Source organism: Anabrus simplex, chromosome 7 (genome assembly GCF_040414725.1).
Source record: "Anabrus simplex isolate iqAnaSimp1 chromosome 7, ASM4041472v1, whole genome shotgun sequence".
Classification (NCBI taxonomy): domain Eukaryota; kingdom Metazoa; phylum Arthropoda; class Insecta; order Orthoptera; family Tettigoniidae; genus Anabrus; species Anabrus simplex.
This window is the reverse complement of record NC_090271.1, coordinates 233,184,611-233,208,112: the sequence shown is the minus strand read 5'-3', so window position 1 is coordinate 233,208,112 and position 23,502 is coordinate 233,184,611. Positions and strand designations below refer to the sequence as shown.

Below are 23,502 nucleotides of genomic sequence, written 5' to 3'. Positions count from 1 at the left end.
ATCTCACACAGACACTTGCACATACACTTACAATGTACACACTTATCAACTACCCTTACGTTTATATTATATAAAACTAACAGAAACAATTTTTAATTTTACAATTACCAATCACACGCACACAATACACACCAATACACACTTCAATCGGTATCTCTCAACAGGAAGTCTCAGCAAGATATTTTAAATTTGAGGAAGGAGTCAATGCCCCTGACACTTACTGACAGGGAATTCCAAAGCCTGGATCCGGTTACAATGAAAGATTTATTATACACAGAAGAGTAGTGAAGAGGAATAGCTAAAGTGGAGCCCGAGCGAGTGTTACGATTATGGAAGGAAGAGAGGAAGTGAAGTTTAGATGAAATATACCGGGGGGAGTTACTATGCAGGAGTTTGTGTATTAAGACAAGTATATGATATTCATGTCTCTTAATCAGGTTTTAACCAGTGCAGTGCCTGATAATAAGGAGTAATATGCACATCATACCTTAGGTTAAAAATGAATCTAAGGCAACAATTCATAATACGCTGCAGTTTCCTAGTTTGTTCTTTAGTAGCGTCTACCAAGATATCACAGTAGTCAAGGATAGGAAGAATTAGGGTCTGTGTTAATCTTTGCCGCATGTTTAGTGGTATAATATCTTTGTTTAATTTCAGTGGGTGTAGAGTAGCAAACACCTTATGACTTATGTTTTTGATATGTTCTGTCCAATTTACAGTTTCAGTCATAGTCACCCCAAGATTTCTCACTGTTTTACTGTACGGAATTGTGCTATTATTTATTTGTAAAGGAGGAATGATCGAATGATTGATCTTGTGTAGGAGCTTCTGGGAACCGACAATGATAGCTTGCAATTTTGATGGATTTATGAGAAGTCTGTTTGCGGGAGCATATTCACCGAGTTTTTTCATGTCATCATTTATGCATTTTACTGCGTTTGGTAATTCGCTTAAGCTGCAATGGTAGTAAATTTGGAGATCATCAGCATATAGGTGTTAATTACACGTTTTTAGAGAAGATGAAATGTCATTGATATACAATGTAAAAAGCAACGGTCCTAAAATACTACCTTGTGGCGTGCCAACTTTCCTTGTACAAGGCTCCTCATATTGTTCCTTGAAAGCAGGTTTCTTCAGCAATCATCCCAACTCTTAGCTGCAGAGGAAGAGAGGGAGGAGGAAGAATAAGGTGTTGACCTGCTCCCTAATGTATGGAGAATGTTCCAGTCGCACTGCACTACTGAAGACTTTCTTTGGGTTGATGATGTTATGATTACTGCTGAGGGAGAAAGTGCGGGAGTTGGTTGTGATAGCAGAGTCTCTTAGCATTTAAAACGAACATGATCAGAGTGAAGTGATGCCTAATGTATTTGTTTTTTTAGTTTTTCCGGATTTTCGATAATCGGAATCAGTTCCGGTCTCACTCCAGATAAACAATGTTCTTGTGTAAGTAGGTTCAATAGCAGTAATAGTTATAGCTTTACAGATGACGTCATCTGGAGTGAAACCAAAAATGATGTGGAGGAAAGTTTGCAGAAATGGAGTTCAGTGTTTTGAGATATGATTTAGACATCAGCAAGGCGAACAGGGTGGTGATGTAGATACAGAGGGAAGATAAAACACAAATCACATTAAACAACATCAAAAATGGACAGTGTTCCTCATCTTGGGTAGAATAGTATCAAAAAGCAACCTTGCATAATGTGATGTGGGCAATCGCATTAACAAGACAACTCAATTTTACCACCAAGTAAGACAACTGCTTTGGGATAAACAAGTACCATTGAAAGCTGGCATCATATAAATCCTATTATACATCCATCTGGTAGCTACCACAATGAGACAAGACCACTTTGAACTCCAAGCTGCAAAAATGGAGTTCCTACATACCATGATACAGAAGACCAGGAAGAACAAGATCAGGAACAAAAGTCTCAGAGGTGGTGGGAATAGGAGACTCCCTACTACAAAAGATTCAGAAGGCAAGACTGAAGTGATTTTAGCCACCATTTAAAAACGATGACTACAAGAAGGGAATATGAAAGAGAAGTAAAAGGAAAAAAATGATGGCTAAGTAGACCGTGAGAAAAATGGACCGCTCTAGTTGAGAAAGATGTCGAAGAGAGGGGACAAGATTGGGAGAAGGTTTGAGAGAACAGTGGTACATGGACAAAGATGAAAGGGGCTCGTACACCAAATCCAGGCAACTGGAGATGGTTATTATTGATGATGATGATGATGATGATGATGGTGATCAGTAATTGAAATGTTCCATCCAAGGAGAGAACATTTATTTAATCATAGATGATACTATAACTATTCTTAGGAGATAACCAGATTAAAAGTATATATTGGAGAATATTTTAACTACCTACTGGTACCCTCCTTCTGATCAGTGGATGAACAGAATTACAAAGGCAGTGTAGACCTATCAACAGTTAATTGGCATTGGACCTTCCTTGGAGGTAAGTAATAGGATTAAGATTGAAATATTGTATAAATCATTAACATGCATTTTCCTCCTTTCCCTGAGCATTTTTATGTATAGAAGTTGTTTCCCATGATTTCACCCTGTTTACATCAGTATTTCTTCACTGTCTTGAAACGTGTAAAAGAGTAATACTGCACTATTAAGTTTTGTACTTAAACATTCCTTCTTTGTTGTGCAGATGATTATGATGTGTGGCCTGCCTGCTTGTGGGAAGACAACATGGGCCAACGAGTGGTACATGAAGAACCTTCACAAGAACTATAACATCTTGGGTTCCAATAATCTGATTGACAAAATGAAGGTAATTTCATCCAGTTTAAACTTTTGTATTCTATTATCTTCAAGGAAAACTCAGCATACAATTTGCATTGCTAAGCAAGAATACTTCTATCCCTTAAACAACAAATGTGCTGCACGTTTATTTATTTATTATTTTAATATCTAATGGGCCATTGTATGTATGTATGTATGTATGTATGTCATTGGTGTAGTCCAGGCATTGCCTGGATAGGCCTGGTGTGTTTCTGGAAACTGTGCCAAATGTAGGATAATTTTAGAATCCATTACAGGTTGAGCACTACCTCTTCATGTCCACTTACGGGAAATAAGACACTTTTTCCAACACTTCTCCCACAAACGCATGCAGTTGTTGGTGTGTACTGTCACACATGTGGATTTGGCCTTTGGTTATGGCCGATTGCCCTTCATAACGTCAACTCTGTGCCCAGAGATGTACTTACTGTTGTGTGTTTCTGTGATAACGTGTTTTAGTAAATGTGAATATGAAGGTGTTGTGACCTACCTGTACCGCAAGACGTTCTTTTGGTTGGTCACAGACAAAGTTGATGTACTATCCTTCCTGCCGAGCGGTCCTGTAGGGAAGGTACAGACGTGGCCGCGGAACTCCTGAAATAAGAACAGGAAGTACAAAACTGCTGCCCTTTATTAAGTAGGACGATGACGTTTAGACAATATACACAGATTATCATTATGCTGGCCTGATGGTAGCTTGCTCATTAATATCCTACTGCGTGGAAGTCGAACCCTGCCTTGCGGCACATTACGTACAAATCTGCCCAGTTCACTGTCGAGTGCCCCCTTCTGCCATCTTGGATTTGTGTTTTTTATTCACCCACATTAAAGCAAAGGTCAGTCCCTTCCCACTACCGTAGAGGCTGGGTTTTGTGTGTTTCCGAACCATTTACCCTGTTAAGTGCTGTCCTCTGATGGTTTTTGTGCACACTAACATCTCGTACTCTGCACTCTTGCTTCTCTTTCTTGGCTGGAAAATCCCTGCACCGGAAATACTGCCTTTGCTCCCTTCGTTGGCTGAAGCCACGCACACTTATATGGTCTACTTAAACATTGGTATGTCATTAACAAACGCCTGTGCTCATAAACATGTGAAGCAAGCTCACCACCGCCTGAGTAAGACCGTTTCTTACTCTGGTTTACTAGAATATTTGTCCTTCATTACCGACTTAATAAAATAAGTAGAATTACATATAATTGTATGGCATTGGTAATCCTTATTACAATTTAATACAGTAAAACCTCATTAATTCGAAGTCGTTGGGACTCAAAAATCGGACTTCGAATTACGTGATTTTGAATTAACCACCAATTCGCAGTTCAGAAGTACCAACCCTTGCCGCGTTACGAAATATTCTAAGCCCGTTACTGCATGCAGTTAACCTTGATTCGCAGTTTATACCTTTCAAATGCCATGAAAAAAGAACTATTTCCAAAATGTATCCAAAAAGGTGCATTTACAGTATTCAAATAATGCACATGCATATCTCACTGGCAAATATAACCTCATGCAACGAAAGAAAGAAAGAAAGAAAAAAAAAAAAAGCACGATTCAAAGACGATGAGAAAAATATGCTGGCTCCCATGTGCAAGTGCTTTATTCATTGGACTACTATACTGTATGCATTTTAGATGCCTTGTATTTACACGGAAAGTACCCAATGCCCTTAAAATCAAACTTTCCTATGACTATATCCTTGTACGATTTCCCGCCATGGCACTTTTCTCGTACTTCAGAAATGTAAACACTTGCCGCGTCACAAAGTATTCTAAGACCCATTAATACATGCAATCACCTCGATTCACAGTTTAAACCTTTCCACTGCCATAGAAAAACTATTTCCGAAATGTATCCAACAAGGTGCATTTACAGTGTTCATATAATGCACTTGGATAAATCACTGACGAACATAACCTCACGCAACGAAAGAAAAAAATCACACAATTCAAAGACGAGGATAAATTATTCTGGTTCCCCTGTGCAAATGCATTATTTTTTGGATATCTGTACTGTTTGCATTTTTAGATGCTTTGTACTGGGATGGAAAGTGCCCGACGCCCTTAAAACGTAGCTTATCGAACTTTTCTATGACGAGGGGATAAAGTTTCTCGCTTCCATGTGCATTGCAATTGCAACACACTACAATGATCCCCAACCCTTGTACGATTCTCCGGCTGGCACTTTCACCTTTAAAACCATAACCGTTTGGGCTCGCATTAAAATAAAGCAATACAGTTTCATTGGCAATGACAGTATTGTTCGGTGCCTACGAATTTTATATATGAGCCACGCTTTTTCGTCAACTGTCGGCATCGCCAGTGTTCGCGCATTCTGTTTTCCCGCACACTGCCTGTTGCGTGATATTACGGCGTTCCTGAAAAGGTTGAATACAAAAAAATTCGATTTCATTCAACTTGGCAATCATGAAGCGCACTGTACACCCACCGAAGTGAGTGTAATTGCGGAAAGCTACCCCTCCACGTTCCGGAACACGCATTCTATTATGACGCGGATAAATTTTGAGTTGAAATTACTCTGTAACATACTATTGTTTTAAAATGTAAAGGCAGTTTCGAATTAAAAGTCTGAATTTCGGTAATGGGGCCGACATTGTACTTCGAATTACGAATTATCCGTATTTCGAATTAAACAATTTAAATAACATGCAAAACTGTATCTCGTGTTTCCGGGAACGAGAGCTTCTTCGAATTACGTGGGATTTTGAATTAACCGATTTCGAATTATCGAGGTTCTACTGTATTCCTATACTGGGTTGTTCTTGCCCTGATACTCTGGGATCGAGTCCCGACTGCCGCTTATCTTACAGTCCTCTGGTTCGACCCTTGCGGAGATCGGTATACACGAAATCTCCCCCTCTAACGTTGGGTCCATTTCTGACCTGTAGTATTTACACCCTACTGTCGCCAGCGCGCAAGGATCTGCTACTCTGTGCTCAAGGGTTTGTTCTCTACTCTAGTCAATACTTGTACTTATTTTGCTGCTTCTATGAACCTCACCGGCGTATTAGGGCATTCCCTAGCAGGTCTGGAATGTAATTCCGTGGTTTCCTCAGACATCTCCGAGCTTCCCCAGATTCGCCTGGTATGTTGTAATATTGTTAAATCTTCGTCTGATGTGTTGACCTTGCCTCCCTTCGCAATTGCTGTTTGTCTTATGCAAATATTTGGGCAATGCGCGCGTGTACCATCGAACCATCTCTTGGCTGGAAACCATCGTTTGGGACAGCAACAATTACAACAATATTGTCCTAGAATTAAACTTACGATGCTAATAACAACCCAGACAATGTATTTATACAATTAACGTGTAGATACATCAACTGTCTATGTATTTCTTGTTTCTGTTTTACCATATCCTCCACGACATCACGTTATGTCTTAACGAGTGGTCCACTTTAAATCATGAATGTGATTCAGAAGGTTATTCAACAACTTATTCATTTCAGGCAACTGTTCTTATTTAACCTCTTGACCAGTGAGTTTTTTGGTGACACTTGCAGGCCACCAGGAGTGAGGGTTTGGTTTTTTAAACTTTAGAATCCTTAATTTTAAGTTATTTTGATTCTAACTTTTCTCTGTTAATAAAGTTACATAGTTTACACTTATGGTATATAACTTATACCTTCAATTTATTTGAAAACAGTGGCATAGAAAATATTTTTTCTCCAAATACTGAAAGGAATTGTAAAATTGACAAAAACGTAATTACTCTCTATGTGTGATCAAGTTTGTATCCTTTACAACACACTGACTTGACTTTACAACAGTTTCTTTAGGGCAGTGGTTCCCAACCTTTGCCAGCTGACGCCCCCTTTTCAGATGCAGGTGGTCAACGCGCCCCCTCCCGCGGTCGCTTCTACAACCTCTCCGATAAACTGACGTGGAGGATATAGACCCAACCTAATGACACTACATAACGAATTATTCCATTATTCAATCTATATATTTAAAAAATTTATGAAAACTAACGTCAGTCAGTCCGGCCATTCTATCTGGTCGATTTCCTTTATTCTTTTTATAACTGAAAGGTATTCATGCACAGATTTGTCATCAGGTACTATAAATCACTTAACTTCCGCCTTCCTCAAATTATCTGATTTTTTAAATTTTTTGTCTCTTTTAAGCAATCATATCTTTGGTTCTAATTGAGGTACGGAGTTCGTTTTGGCCTAAGAACACTCAGTGGATCAACCTCTTTCATTTCAGCTCTTAATTATTCAAATCGGTTGATTCTGAGGAAAGTTATGAGTGCACATTCAATTTGACGTCTCATTTCTTAAACATTTTTTCTCATTGAAGCAATCTTTCGTTCTATATGAGGTACACAGTTCGTTTTAGTCTAAAAACACTCAGTGGATAAAGTGCTTTCTTTTGAGGCAATAACTACTTAAATTGGTAAATTCTGAGAAAAGTTATTAGTACATTCGTCTCCGTGACAAAGATCTTTGAAGGACTTTTTAACAGTTCGGCGCGTAGTGTTGTTCCAAGGAACGTTTAATTCAATTTCTTTATGTGATGTATTTTTCAAGTGTTTTGTTGACATAATATTACATTCTATTACCACAGGAGATCATGTGCTTTATTTCATTAACTTGAAACTTTGCAAATACATCCGTGAGGATAGTAACGAACAAACCAGGTGAGTTCGCCGTGCGGTTAGAGGCGCACGGCGGTGAGTTTGCATCCTGGAGATAGTGGGTTCAAATCCCACTGTCGGCAGCCTTGAAGATGGTTTTCCGTAGCTTCCCATTTTCACACCAGGCAAATGCTGGCTGGGGCTGTATCTTAATTAAGGCCACGGCCGCTTCCTTCTAACTACTAGACCTTTCCTTTCCCATTGTCGCCATAAGACCTATCTGTGTCGGTGCGACGTAAAGCCACTAGCAAAAAGAAGAAAGAAAAAGAAAAAAGTAATGAACACCACCATGCTTTGTACACTGCGGGCGGAGCCAGCAGGAAGCTGCTAGTTATTTATGAAAAAATAATATGAAGTATGTGCTTTATATCTATGGCAACTTCATCTTAGCACCAATACAAAGAACACATTTTTACAATAAATCCTTAAATTAGTCAACAAACGTCAGTGAGAGGGTTGACACCGTTTTCTCTTAGTAAGATTCGGTATGTTTGGTTTGATATTTGATAGACCACAGCGGAGATCACTTGCAACATCAAGCCGACAGGGCTGCTTTGTTTTTATGACACTCAGCGTTGAAAATCCTGACTCGCATAAATATGCCGTTGAAAATGGGACAATGACACGCAATGCTACTTTGGCTATTTCAGGATACACTGCAAGACAGTTTACCCAAAAGTCGCCCAGTCCGAATATGTTGTAATCATTTTCTAGCTTGAATCACACTTCAAATCTATGGCTTCTTCCTGAAGTTGTGCTGGCAGTGCTTCGATGTCAATGGCAAACGGATTTCTTGTTAATATACAGGACCATTCACCTGATGAGATATCAGGTAAGTAGAAATTGAATTTTTGTGCCAGGGAATCCAAATGTGACTGAATTTGCACCTTAAGTTTATTATGGTCACGTTCATTTTCCGGCAAAATTTCATAAAGGTGGTGAAAGGATAAGAAGTTGTTCAGCTGAAGCCGGCGTTTCCATAAGCGTTTTTTTTTTTTTCTTTTCCAAGAAAGCTCTGATGGCATCATAAGCAAGCATAATATTGGAGTTTTTGCCTTGGGAGCTTAAAATTCAAACTGTTCAAAGCTTCACAAAAATCGCAAAGATATGCCAATGAGACGATAAAATTTGCATCAGTAAACACTTCATACAGATCGTTCTTACCTTCACCAAGAAGAAAAATTTCAACTTCAGACTTTAATTCAAATAGCTGAGCCAACATGTTCCCTTTTGATAGCCAGCGAATCTCTGTGTGGAAAAGGAGAGTTTTGTGATTGGCTTGAAGGTCAACACAAAGGGCTGCAAACAATCTTGTCTGTAGAGTACTTGTCTTCACAGAGTTCACAATTCTCATAGCAACTTTTAAAGTGTTATTAAAATCTTGGGGGAAGGTTTTGGCCGCCAAAGCCTGCCTGTGAATTATACAGTTAGTTCCCATGATGTTTGGATTTTTATCTTTGGCCAATTTGAGAAACCCAGAATGTGACCCAATCATAGCAGGTGCACCATCTGTACATACACCCACTACATTTTCCCAGGAAAGTCCATGTTCTTGGAAAAATCTACCAATGGCAGAAAACGCATCACAAGCTTTCGAAGTTGTTTTCAAACACTGGGAGAATAATATTTCTTCTCTTAAAATTCCACTGTCGACAAATCGACAATATACAATCAGTTGACAACAATGGGCCAGATCGGTTGTTTCATCACAATGAATTGAAAACGCTGGAGATGCTTTCACCTTCTCCAAAATTTGCATTTTAATGTCTTCTAACAATTTTCGAAGTCTGCACTTCACTGTGTTATCAGAAAGAGCAATTTTAGACAATTTCTGCAGACTCCCTTCACCCAAAACTATATTTGCGGCTAATAACATACATGGCTTTACTAGTGTGTCCCCAATTGTGTGTGCTTTCTTGTCTTTGGCAATCAGAAGAGCTAGTTCATATGATGCTTTCACTGCTTTCTCATTTTTTGGGGGTTAAAAATGCCCGATGAATGTAATTTCATACATTTTAGTGAGTTGAGTTTAGTTGAAAAAAAATAATGTTGTGGGTTTGTCTTTTAAGCCTGAATGATTCGTGTTTAAATGTGTCTCCAAACGCACAGGCCTCATCGCATTGTTACTTAGAACACAGTGGCCGATTACGCATTGAGGCTGTTGTATTCCGTTCCGTTCAACAACTGTGAAGCCATATTTAATGTAGTCATCATTGTACAGTCTCTTCTTGGACATTGTTATCAATTTTTAAAAGCTCACAATATTAAATAACACAATTCACACAGTCGTGCACTATTACAGCGAAGCAAACACAACACTCACAAACAACTTGACAGACACGTCCGTTGCGGAAGTATACGAGGCACAGAATCAACAGTCGAAGGGCCTGGCCACTGATGGTCTATCGGTGATGTGTTTTCATGGCCATTACTGCGCCATGTCTGATAGGACAGTTGTACTATGTAGCTTTCGCCAATTTGACTGCGAGGGAAGAATAAGAATGTGTAGGGGTGAGAACAGGGCATTCAAGGACGAGCAACCCACAAAACGAGTCTATATGCCTCAGAGTGAGAGGGAAGGAGGGACTTCCACTTCTTTTGTTGCTTCTGAAACTGCGATGTTCTTTGTTCTTCAGAGTTAATGTCAACTCCTGCCTGAAGTCACTTATTGCCATTTAACATCTTTGGTGAGAAAATGTCACTGTTCCATTAATTAGTTGTAACCCAAAATATCAGTAGGCCTACATAGAATTTCACACTAGCTGTGAAAGCCCAGCATGTTATATTAAATAAATTTATAATAATTTAGCCTACTATTATTGCCTTATCTCCTGTTGTTCTCACTACTAGATCAATTTGATATAATACAGACATTTATACGAGTACCTCCTTCATGTAATATATTTTGTTTATGAGAAAAACTTTGTACAGTATGTAACAATAATACTGGAAAATGAAAGCAACTACTACATCGTTGATGAGTTGAAACATGTCGGGTATGATCATAGTTTACTTCCACGCAAGTAGGTCCACAAAGTGTGCAATTAAACGTGCGTTAAGTGGTCTTGTTCCCGCACCTGCTCTCAGGCTTCATTTTGCTACTCACAACACAGCAAATTCCTTATTTCACCTCCAACCTCGCGGCTCCACACAGGTTTGTGCCGACAGTTGGCAATTAACTGTGCTTTGAATGATTGACTTGGCGCGACAATCACTTGGATAGATTCGAAAAATGTTTATTACACAAAACTGTAATATTCAAGTTAAAAAAATGAATTTCGAAATCACTTCACACCCCCTGATAAAGCCTTATGCCCCCCAGGTTGGGAACCCCTGCTTTAAAAAAAAAAAAAAAAACAGTTTCATGGTCGCAAAGTATAAACACCTTTATACCAGACCTGTGTTGCTTTGATGGAATGTATTGTTTCCATTTTAGGCAACCTTTCCAAGCAACTAGGCTCTTGTCAATACAGATATCTTGGAAGGGATAGAATATAGATTGGAATTTATCTCTGAAATAGTTAATTATAGGTCAAAAATTGTAACATCTGTCAACCGGGAGGTTGTAGATTTTTGTCAGAAAAGTGAAGCCGTCTTAGAATGAGGAAGAAATTGTCAAGACAGGTCATTTTACATGTTATGAGTCTCATTATGACAGCCGTATTGGAGTACAGAATGTAATAGTTTCAAACAAATTTATTTAACACGTTGAGTGCCGAGCCGATTGTAGCACACTATTCCACTGGTGCCAGGCATGTTTTTGAATTGCATTCCGCTGGTGCCAAAGCAATTGTACGCGTTGTAGCCTGTTTATATAATCTTGGGATGTATTTATATGATGTACTAAGTAAATTTTATCTCACCATACCATGGTCATGTGTGACGCCATATGGTGTCACATCAATGTTTAGGAAAGATAAAATATAGCGTGACGCCATATGGTGTCACAGAATTTTTTGTCATGGAATGTGCAATACAAATTTCAAATACGGGTGCTAATTCAAATTAACGCAATATTTATGAAAACCTAGTAAAATGCAAAACAAGTACTTATATCACATTACATATTGTTGTGAACAGTTTTCTGATAACTCTAAACAATGAAAATATGCGTCTCGGCACGCCCGAGTTCTTGTTACTCGTAATTTTTCAAACCTTATTGGCATCGTTGTTCAAACATCGTCCGTTGTACACTTGTTTCATGTGCTATTTTCATATTTACATTTTGCACATCTGATCGGAAAGTTAAGGGGAACGCGCTAACTATACGTTACCTGGCTGCTAGCGCAGCTCGACGCAGCCCGGTTGGTTCACGTCCGCTCCTTCGCTCCTCCCTACCTCCCCGCCACACCCCGATACTCCCGCGGCACTTCTAATTTTACGAGTATATATTTGTTCAATTTTGGTGTTTAAACTTGCGCTGGGTACATGCAGTTTTCACCTTAGCATTCTACTGCCTCCCACGAATATTCCTACCAAATGTCAACCGAATCTGAGTGTAACAAATGTATGTGTTCCCTGGTAAGATTATTACCAATATCTTCCATTTTTTATATTTTTGCACAACTATATAAACTGAGTGATAATACGTATGTAAACGAGGAATAAACAATGCCTGGCGCGCTTTCACCTGTGACAATGATCACTGGCCAGTCAGTGGCTTCGGAAGAACACTGTGGCGCCATATAGTGGCATAGAGTAAAAATACATAGCTGGAATAGACCCTGAAGTTCGCCCTTCACGTAGTACCAATTTTACGCGCATAGATGTCGCAGCTGATTATCTATGGTGCATCGCCTGAAACTCAACTGTGCCGCCATATGGTGTTACGCCAACTCTGATTTCAAGAACGATGTGCCGCCATATGGCGTCACGCCATCTCAAATTTGAAGACCACCGCGACGCCATATAGCGGCACGTGGCACCCAACGTGTTAAAAACCACCATTCCAATACTTTAAAATCTCTAAGTCTAAGATACAAATAATACATACATGTTAAAATGGGACATGTTTCGCTTAGGCTTTGTAAGCATCTTCAGCCATACTTAATCTAAAGCTAAGTCAGGGCCCTGAACTGGGTTTCTCTTTAAAGTATATAATACAAGATAAATAAGTCATAAAATCTAGTTTGTGTAGAAAGCAATACTTCAATGCAAATAAAATTCAATAATGAACTTGTCATAGTATTATATGTACATGGAATGAATACTAGTGTTCATCTAAAAAAGTACACGTTAGTTATTTGTAGAACGAGACAGTCATAATGATCTGACATACATTTGGATTGTACAGATTGCTTGACAATAATGGAAGTGTGGATTAATTAGAAATGTCGAAAAATAAAACTTCGAGCGTTATTGACTGAGAATCTGGTACGTAGAATACAGTAGAGTTGTTGACTCCAAGTGGTTGCATAATAAGGTCAAAAGGCGCTTGAAGCATCAGTTTAGAAGTGTTGCGCCTCCTAGAATAATCTTTGTAATAGATTGTAGTCGCGAGCTGTCTAGCGTAGATTCAAGAAATAGGCTGTTCGATAAAGCCTTAGATGTGGGAGAATTCGCAATGTAGCCCGCGTTGAAAATTGAAATGTGTAAGAAAATAAATGTAAGTTTTGAAGCATAGAGAACATTCTTTTAATGAGTGGAAGCTTAACAACGCTTACCCCTAGTTTTGACAGAGAGGTGACTAGTCTTGTTGGTTGTTTGAGACGATCTGGCAGTTATTCTGCTGCTACGTGTATTGTAGGGGTGTGTCTGTGAAGACGGAGAATGAGTCGGGAGAGGGGAGGTAGGCGGAGCATTGAGGACATTAGGAGTAGGTGGAGGGGGTGTGGCGTGAATCGGTGAATGTTCTCTATGCTTCAAAACTTACATTTATTTTCTTACACATTTCAGTTTTCAACGCGCTACATTGCGAATTCTCCCACATCTAAGGCTTTATCGAACACCCTATTTGTTGAATCTACGCTAGACAGCTCGCGACTACAATCTATGCAAGTGATAAAAATCATTGTTATCCGTGTTGAAGATACTGAATGTAGGATGCTAAAAGGTTTTTTTTTTTCACCTATTCAATACATATAAATTTTATAAATTAGGAATTTATTATTGATTCCACTTGAGACATGTTTCGCCCTTCATTGAGGGCATCATCAGTCGAAATATCACCTCAAGGTAAAAAATCAGGTAACTGGTTAGTAGTTGACATGTACAAATGAATACATATTATTAATACACATACAAAAATTAAGTATGGGAAATAGTTGTACAAAAGTGATGGTTGAACATATAGGTTTATAGATGAAAAGTCAGCACCAATGCCTAAAATTAACATAGTAGAGTTCGGCAGTGGTGCTCTGGAGAAACAGTTGACGCAATCATAGGAAAATAAAAAGTTTAAAAATATTTACATATAACAATTAAGGGAGGAAAGGTGTAGTGTTCGGCGTCAATGTTTGTAACCAAAAATTAATGTCAAAGGTTGGTAACTATACAGTATTTACATTGTTCAGTTGAACAGTTGAGATAAAGTTTTAAAAATATTTAAACTATAACATTCCGCGTAAATGTTTGTAATAAAAACTAATGTCAATGGTTGGTAACTATATAGTAATTACATTATCTAATTGAATAGTTGAGAATTTACAATTATATACATAATTACACAAGAGCAGCTGGTGCGCAAGGATAAAAAAATTTCAGTACCAAGTGCGTCCTGATGTTTTAGAGGTTGGAAGAAGGAATTAGCATTGACATTTCAGAAATATGTAGAGCAGTTTATTTTAGTTAAAATCACCGGGGGTAGGGAAATATTTCATAGTCAAATGAGGTTTTATAGGCATCAAGCTGAAAGTTTTCCAGTTGCAGCCCCGAGATCGGTACGGAGACTGGTTAGTGTGGATGGAGATTCATGGGTATTCCTTGCGTTTGAACGGCAACAATGGTGACAGTTATTAGTGGGTAATTGCTAATTAGGAAAATGTTGCGGGTTGAAACTTTCGCTTGTTCTTATAGTTGACTTCTGTAGCATCGAATGTGATGTGAAGACATCGGTGTGAAATGCCGGTGAGACAAAATGATATTGTTCCGTGGAATAAAGTATGGCGGACTTCAGGATGAAGTTATTGTTCTTTACTGGTCTGGTGAGATAGAATAGAGTTGCTTGTGTTGTGAACTGCTGTGGAGAGATTAGAATGTATACGGCAACTGCAGATTCAGAGCGTTAAAGCTGGGGTGAGGCATCTTCTCATTCTCTTCGCAGTCATGACTCGAAGGCAGCCCTTCTTCTTGCACAACTTGTCAAAACAACAGTGGGTGTTTTGAAAGAAAAAATTGGTCAGATCAGATTGTGGAGTGACAGTACAATTGTTTTGGGATTGATCAACACTGAGCCAAGGCTGCTGAAGACATTTGTGCCAAACAGGATTGCAAAGATTTAAGAAGCCAGTGATGCAACCACCTGGAAGCATGTTCCTTTGATTGAAAATCCAGCTGATCTTCTCTCAAGAGGAGTTACTTCAGCAGATCTCGAAGATAAAATGCTGTGGTGGAGTGGACCTTCTTGGCTTTGCACACAACTTCAACAACCAGAACATTCAGAAGAATTTGAAACAGAACTACCAGAGGTGAAGGTCACAGCAATTACGTTGACAGCAACATCAACCAGCATTCTACTGCATAAATTCTCGTCATTTCCGAAATTATGCCGTATAGTAGCATATTGTCAAAGATTCATTTATAATTGCAAACCCAGACCGCCAGAAAGGAAAAAAATGTTCACTAGAAATACAAGAAACTTGTAAAGCAGAGAAACAGGTAGTTAGATGGACACAATTAGAAGCATTCCCTCAAGTACTACATTGCTTAATTAATAATCAAGACCTCCCAAAGAAGAGTACTCTAAAGTCACTCAGTCCGTTTCTGTATAGTGACGGATTAAGGTTGGACGAAGGCTTCGATTTTCAGAGCTAACATCCGAACAGAGACATCCTGTGCTTCTACCAGCAAATCATCACATCATCAGAATGATCATGGAAAATGAACATCGTCATCTGAAGCATTGTCCCCCAGAGCAACTGCTACATGCAACTAGACAACGATATTGGCCTATCAGGGGCAGAAGAGAAGCAAAAACGATTGTCAAAAGGTGTCTGAAGTGCTTTTGTGACCATCCTCCAGTTCCGGAGGTACGCATGGCAGATTTACCAGAAGAAAGGGTTAGGTTAGATGTTCGACCCTTTGTTTCCACAAGAGTGGACTATGCAGATCCAATATCTGTAAGTGAAAGCCACAGAACAGGCCGCATTCATACTTACAAGAGTTATGTAGCTGTATTTACATGCTTCAGTACCAAGGCAGTGCGTTTGGAGTTGGTGTCGGAGCTAACGACCAAAGCTTTCTTAGCTGCACTGCAACGCTTTACAGCGAGAAGAGGTTTGTGCAAGCAGCTTTTCTCTGATAATGGGAAGAATTTCATTGGAGCAGCCAACCCACTACAAGATATCCAGTCCTTTTTGGAAAGGGGGTCAACGACCATTACCTCCTCACTCGATCAGCAGCAGATAGAATGGAGTTTCATTCCTCCCCGGTCACCCCACTTTGGAGGATTGTGGGAAGCAGCTATAAAGATGATGAGAAGCCATTTGCTGACTGAAACACAGGGATGCATGCTAACATTCGAGGACACTATTCTGTGCAATATAGAGGCTGTATTAAATTCACATCCCCTTACTCCCTTGCCAAATGTTCCAAATGATTTAGAAGTCCTCTTTAATACCAGCACATTTTCTTCTAAGTGATTTGATCGTACAACCTGTGCATAGGGATTTGTTGAGAGAACTTGATAACCACTTGTTACGTTGGCAGGATTTGCAGAAAATTCGGCAGGGGTTGTGGCAGAGATGGCAGCAAGAATACTTGCAGGAATTGCAAAAACATGTGAAGTGGCACGGTACCAATCGATGTATTGATGTTGATTCTTTGGTGCTGTTAATTGAGGACAACATCCCTCCTCTAGAGTGGCCTATGGGTAGGATAGTTCAAGTTTACCCTGGAATAGATGGTGAGGTGAGGGTTGTCACCGTTCGGACGGCTAGTGGAACTTTCACCCGAAGCATCCCATTGAAAGAGATGACAAGGAGAACTGAATTAAAGATTTCCTGTGATATCTCTAACTTCGTGTTATTTTTCATCAAAGATATAATTTCATTATTATTTCCTTTTAATCGTAAAAATATGTATGTGTAGAGTTTTGTATTAATGCATAGATGTTTTTGATTGGTTTTTGAAATAATGGAACTTGGTGCCTTCAATACTTGATTGAATTTCATATGTCTCAATGATGCGATATCACAACTTGATGATGGACATGACTGTTGCATGCATAACCATTTTTCAATAATACAAAATCATCTGACCAGTCGTAAATAGGCTTGGAAAGTGCCAACTTCAATTAATGAAATAAATTTATAAAAATTAAATCTCTTCATAACATTTTGCCCCCCTTGAAAGGAGTTCTTTCAACTAACTACAGTAATCTTATACCTATTGAAAAAATACTTAAATATTCTTAACACATGGAATAAAGTTCGCTGTTCAACTCAAACATCCCCCAAAATTGTTAAAGCCTGCCAGTACGTCGGGTAGCAATTTTAAACATTCAATAAGAAATGTGTATAGACACCGGTACTGTTCAGGCACAAACTTCGAGAACATAAATAGACGGCTGTACTCCCATGGGCTGCACGCAACACTGCCATATATAGATGGCAGTACTGCTTATTGGGTTAATTTCACTACCTATCTGTTGACGGCAGTCATAAGCAAGTGTCGCGTCTGGTACGAAATCCTTTCTCTGTGTAGTGTTTACTTCACCTACACCTTGTATTTTACTATGCGGGCTATATATTGTACACCCTGTATTTAACACAAGAATACTGGTGCCTGCTAACCTCATATCACTCGTATCCTTACACATACATATTACCTTGGTTTCTTCTGGGGAAACATATATATACAGTAGAACCTCGATAATTTGAAATCGGTTCATTCAAAATCTCACCTAATTCGAAACAGCTCTCATTCCCAGAAACATGAGGTACGGTTTTGCATGTTAAATTATTTAACTCGAAATATGGATAATTCGTAATTCGAAGAACAGTGTTGGTCCCGTCACCGAAATTCAGACTTTTATTTCGAAACTGCCTTTACATATTAAAAAAAAGTATTTTACAGAGTAATTTAAATTCAAAATTTCTCCGCGTCATGAAAGAACATCTCTTCCAGAACGTTAAGGGGTAACTTTGTGCACTTTCACCTACTTCAGCGTGTCTACAGTGTGCTTCATATCTGCTATGTTCGTGCGGAGAGGTAGAATCCGCGAACACTGGCGACTCAGACAGTTGGCGGAAAAGTGTGGCGTAAGCCACGCACCAAACAATATTGTCAATGCCGATGAAACAGCATTGTTTGTTTTATTTTTTTAAATGCTGAGGCCAAACGGACTTATGGTTTTAAAGGGGAGAATTGCCAGCCGGGAAATTTATTGCGTTGCTATGCAGTGCACACGGAAGCCAGAGACTTCCTTTCCCAGTCATAGGAAAGTTCGAAAAGACAGAATGTTTTAAGGGCGTCGGGCACTTTCCATGCCAGTACAAGGCATCTAAAAATGCAGACAGTACAGTAATCCAAAAGATAAACCATTTGCACAGGGGAGCCAGCATCATTTTTCCTCTTTGATCGTGTTTTCCTTCCTTTCGTTGCGTGGGGTTATGTTTGTCATTGTTTTATACAAGTGCATTATTTGAATAATGTAAATGCATCTTGTTGGATAAATTTCTGAAATAGTGTTTTCCAAGGCATTTGAAATGCATAAGCTGAGAACCAAGGTAATTGCATGCATTATTGGGTCTTAGAAGTGCTATGGCAGGAAATCGTACAAATTTAGGCACTGTACTGTTGTAATGAGAACGGAAGCGAGAGACTTTCTCCCCTAGTCATAGGAAAGTTCGATAAGCCGCGATGTTTTAAGGGCATCGGGTACTTTCTGTGCAAGCACAAGGAATCTAAAATGCATACAGTACAGTAATCCTATGAATAAAGCATTTGCACAGGGGAGCCAGTACAGATTTCTCATCTTTGAATCATGTTTTCTTTCTTTTGATTTCATTGCGTGAGGTTATGTTTGCCGATGAGTTATCCAAGTGCATTATTTGAATATTGTAAATGCACCTTGTTGTATACATTTTGAAAATAGCTTTTTTTCCATGGCATTTGAGAGCTTTAAACTGTGAATCAACGTTAATTGCATGCAGTAACGGGCCTTAAGAATATATTGTGATGCTGCAAGGGTTGGCGTTTCCGAAGTACGTGTTGGCGGTTAATTCAAAATCACGTAATTCGAAGTCCGATTTTTTTCGTCCCAACGGCTTTGAATTAACGAGGTTTTACTGGACTTGATTTCTTTGATGGGTACCCACACGAGCTGCTGTATGGGGAGTAGTCTTTTGTCACAGTTGTCTGGAACCTGATTAACTCCACTGAGTAGCTTTATTGCACAACTGTTTTGGGTATATACCATATTAATGGCGAATTTAGCATGGAGCAGTTTCCAACTGGGTGTTAGTATTTTACACTGCTTTAACTGCTCCTTATCCAATTGAACATACATATGTTTTTCCTTGTCCATAAGGATTTAGTCCTTTGTCTCCTGAATATAAGCAAAATTATGTGAGTTTCTTTTCATATACGTGGGGAATGGGATCATGTGATACAGCGTATAAGTCGCGCTATCTGTGAGGGTGTCCTTATAATATACGCTAAGTGATTCTTATTTGTGAACACTTCTACTGTGGCTACCTTGTAGATCAAGTAACCATAAGCTGATCTTATATGACTCCTACTTGTGCATTCATTATAGCTGATAATACAACACTGTAATGTTCATACAAGTTGTATGAGAAGGCCAATCTCAATCATAAGTCTATTTGCTGAATTTTTTAATTTTGCTTGCTTAATTGTTTCTCTAATATGAAGCATGCCATTGACAAGATAGAATCTAATTTCTGCAATATTCTGAGTTAATCTCTGTTCTTTTGCAGTGACATCACAGTCTAATATATACAGTCGCGAAGCTCTGATTATATTTTTCATCCGAGGTGACTACAGCGCTCCAAGCGGCGAAGTAGAGGCAACTTGCTAGCAGGCAACAGGTAACGAATTACCACTACAGTCTAAAATGGTCATAACTTCTGAACCATTCATGCAAATAATGTCCTGAAAAGGTCATTGTAATCCTTATGAAATAGTGGAGGAGGTCAAACAATTTATTTCGATGAGGAGTTTGAGGATAATATCGAAATATTTATTGAATCTTAAGGCGTTATTTTTTTTAGCGCGGACTATAACATAAAAAATCGCTTCTAGAGGCAACCGGTTGGAAATAAGTATATACCAACGCGGACTTTTTTTTATAGAGGTTTCTATGCTCTACAATTCGTACGCTTACACTTGGGGTCTATCGTTGACGGTTCAGGCATCGTAAGCCAAGAAAGCAAGTGACCAACCGACATCGAACCTGCCAAGTCAGGATAAGAAGGCCAGCGCTCTACCATGGTCGGTCACTTGCTTTCCTGGCTTACGCTGCCTGAACCGTCAACGATAGACCCCAAGTGTAAGCGTACGAATTGTAGAGCATAGAAACCTCTACAAAAAAGTCTGGGATGGTATATACCTATTTCGAACCAGTTGCCCTCTAGAAGCGATTTCATGTTACAGTCCACGATAAAGAAAAATAACTCCTTAAGATTTAATAAATATTTCGATATTATCCTCGAACTCCTCATCGAAATAAATTGTTTGGCCTCCTCTACTATTTCATAAGGATTACAATAACCTTGTCAGGACATTATTTGCACGAATGGTTCAGAAGTTATGATCATTTTAGACTGTAGTGGTAATTTGTTCCCTGTTGTCTGCTAACAACTTGCCTCTACCTCGCCGCTAGAGGTGCTAGTGTCGCTTCAGCTGTCAAGTGGATGAACCTTCCTCTTATTATAGCTTCGCGACTGTATATATTAGACTGTGGTGACATCATCAATGGTGCTATTCATAGATTGCAATGTAGATTTTACTACAATCATTTGTTCTGCAATTTTCATGATTGAGAGTTGCTCTTGTTCTAATTCACTGATTTTTTTACTTGTAGTTTTCCACATCATCCTGACTTAATTTTCCAAACAATACCTTTGCAATGCAACCTATTACATTAATCAAACCTAGCTAATTTCGCCTACCGGTTTAGTAATCAGAGTATTTTTTAAAAATTCTTTATAACTGTGCACTTAGCATTTTAATATCTTGCTGATACATTAAATTTTGTTTCTTTTGTACATACTATTTGTGTCCGGTGTATGTGCCTTTTGACATTCGAAAAGGTAACCAATGTCCATTCAGTATGGTATGAAATGAAATGGCATATGGCTTTTAGTGCCGGGAGTGTCCTAAGACATGTTCGGCTCGCCCGGTGCAGGTCTTTCGATGTAACTCCCGTAGGCGACCTGCACGTCTTGATGATGAAATGATGATGAAGACGACAGATACACCCAGCCCCCTTGCCACAGAAATTAACCAATGATGGTTAAAGTTCCAGACCCAGCCGGAAATTGAACCCGGGACCCCTGTGACCAAAGGCCAGCACGCTAACCGTTTAGCGATGGAGCAGGGCAGTATGGTATAATTGTATCTCGCCCTGATTGTCAAAGTATGTCTCAGGAGTGTTCTCATAGGGTGTCACCTGGACATCAAGCACTTCTCCAGCTATTTTGTAGCGGGGTGGCGTCAAGGCTATTACTGCTGCTATGATGGCTGGCACTAAAAGAGAATAGATATATTATTAACAATAAAAGAGAATGAGAAAATAACACATCACTAACGGCTAATGGCTGGGACAGAAAAGAGGTTATGGCATACAAAGGGAACACACTACTGATCTCAGAGTCACTGGAACTGGAACAAACACACTAAATATTAAAGAAAAATGCAAAAGATCGCGAACCGTACCGAATACCATACACGCTGAGCGAGATAGGTTAACCACGTGGCGAATGTAATATTAGAGTTGGCAACTAGGTTTCGAGATCGTGCTCTGCCGATATAAATCGATATGAATGGCAGCTTGGGATTGGTTGTATGTCTATGCTTCAGCGCATAACCACCAGACAGAGCCAAAATCTGCTAAAACGTCAATTTAGAAGTAGAGCCGTACGGAGTATTATATCTACTCTCATATGAGGTCTGAGTCTCTACAGTCACTTTCTGACGAGGGCTATACTTAGCCGAGTTGACCACTCACGCTTGGCACTTGGCTTCAGTGGGATTTCTGCTTAGGGCATCGGCATTGCAGTTCCGCTTGCTTTGCTTACATACCGGTACTACTTCAAATGCCTCCCAAATAAGCACTGCCTGAAATATTTCACAGCCCACACTATTTCCAACAATTCCTTCTCAGTTACCCTGTAGTCCATTTCTGCCTAAGTCCGGATACTGCAGTATGGGTTCCTCAATTAGTCTTCGCTTCAGTGTTTGAAACCCTTGTTACTGCTCGATTTTACTGTAGCAGGGGATGAATTTCCTATATTACCCACTCACTCCGCAGAACTGTTTGATCTGACAGCTAGTGCTTGGTCTCGGAAGGTCCTTAACGGCTTGTACCGTGCGTGGGTCTGGCAAGACACCATAATATCGTCCCTGCTCTGGCACACTAGCGAAAGTGACAAACTAAGGAATCTGTAGTTCTGAAGTTCTGGTTTAGATTTTGTTATTTATATACTGTCTACCCTCTGACAAAGTCTCACATCTGCAGCTCATTCTGTATGCCTAACACATAAAACCAATAATTAAATATAAAAATTGATTTGACATGAGTAATCACAACTTCTTTCAGCTCTCCTAACCTTTTGACAATTTTCAGATTCGTTAGTTTGCCAGAGCAGGGACGATATGTTCTCACATTTCCCAGGAAAGCTACCTCAATTCGCAGGAACTCGCACCTAATCCGGCTGGAGTTTCGTGTTCTCTCTCATCCTTTGAAATACATCCCTTAACTTTGCATTGTGTTCTTGAATTGAGCTACCATATGCTATGATGTTATCCAGGTAGCACAAACACTTGATACCTGTTAGTCCCGTTAGTATTTCCTTATTCTCCCTGTCTATTTATATAATGCAAGACGTATGATTTTCCTATCAGTGGAGTGATCTATTTATGGACATTAAGTATACCATTTTCTAATAAGTAAATTATTTTCGCTTTTCTTCCTTTTCTCATATAATAATTATTTCTTGTTTCTTCTTTTCATTTCAGGTTATGGGCTTGCCCAGGAAGAGGAACTATGCTGGCAGGTATGAATTTCATTTAACATTCAAGCTATTCAAGCCTAGTCAATTAGTGATGTATCTGTTTCTGGATACCTAGAATATTGTACTAATTTTAGATAGGGTATGAAGAAGTTACTGAGAGAAGTGAACAAAGCATTATTTTTCTTTGCTGGGTAATGTGGACATCTAGTGTCTTCTATTGTTGGTAATTAAGGTTTAATTTTTCCTGAATCAGTATCACTTTTTTTTAATATCATGTTATTACTCTTACTTCTTTTCACTCCCTTGTCTTCAACCTTGTTGTGGTACATCCTTCATTCCGCCCCTCCCCCCACCCGCTTACTCATTTTTTTCTGTTAGACGCTTTTCTTTCCTTCTTCATCTCTCTTCTGTTCTTCTCTCCTGTTTGTCTTTTATTGCACTTTATTTTTATTTATTATTTCTTCTACCGCATTTGTCTCTGATTCATCTGACAACCTCGCTATTCACTTCGCATATATTGGAACAAGAAGCATCTTAATTGGAGCTTGGAAGGCTTGCACACAGTGAGCCATGTAGTGAAGAACGGTAAAGCATTCTTAAATTCAAAACTTCATTATTAGAGAAATTTTGCTTGTGAACAGGCTAAACTTTCTTCTGAAGATGTGCAATTTCACCTTGTTTTCGGA

General features: G+C 39.1%; 1 protein-coding gene across 1 annotated transcript in view; it reads left to right on the top strand.

Annotated features, from left to right (window-relative positions):
- The window catches only part of LOC136877508 (heterogeneous nuclear ribonucleoprotein U-like protein 1), a 242,595-nt gene that overhangs the window by 111,874 nt on the left and 107,219 nt on the right, over positions 1–23,502 (top strand). The window contains exons 9-10 of the mRNA XM_067151617.2: positions 2,670–2,792; positions 22,821–22,858. Of these exons, the coding sequence (XP_067007718.2) occupies positions 2,670–2,792; positions 22,821–22,858 (161 nt within the window). The remainder of the gene's footprint in view (positions 1–2,669; positions 2,793–22,820; positions 22,859–23,502) is intronic.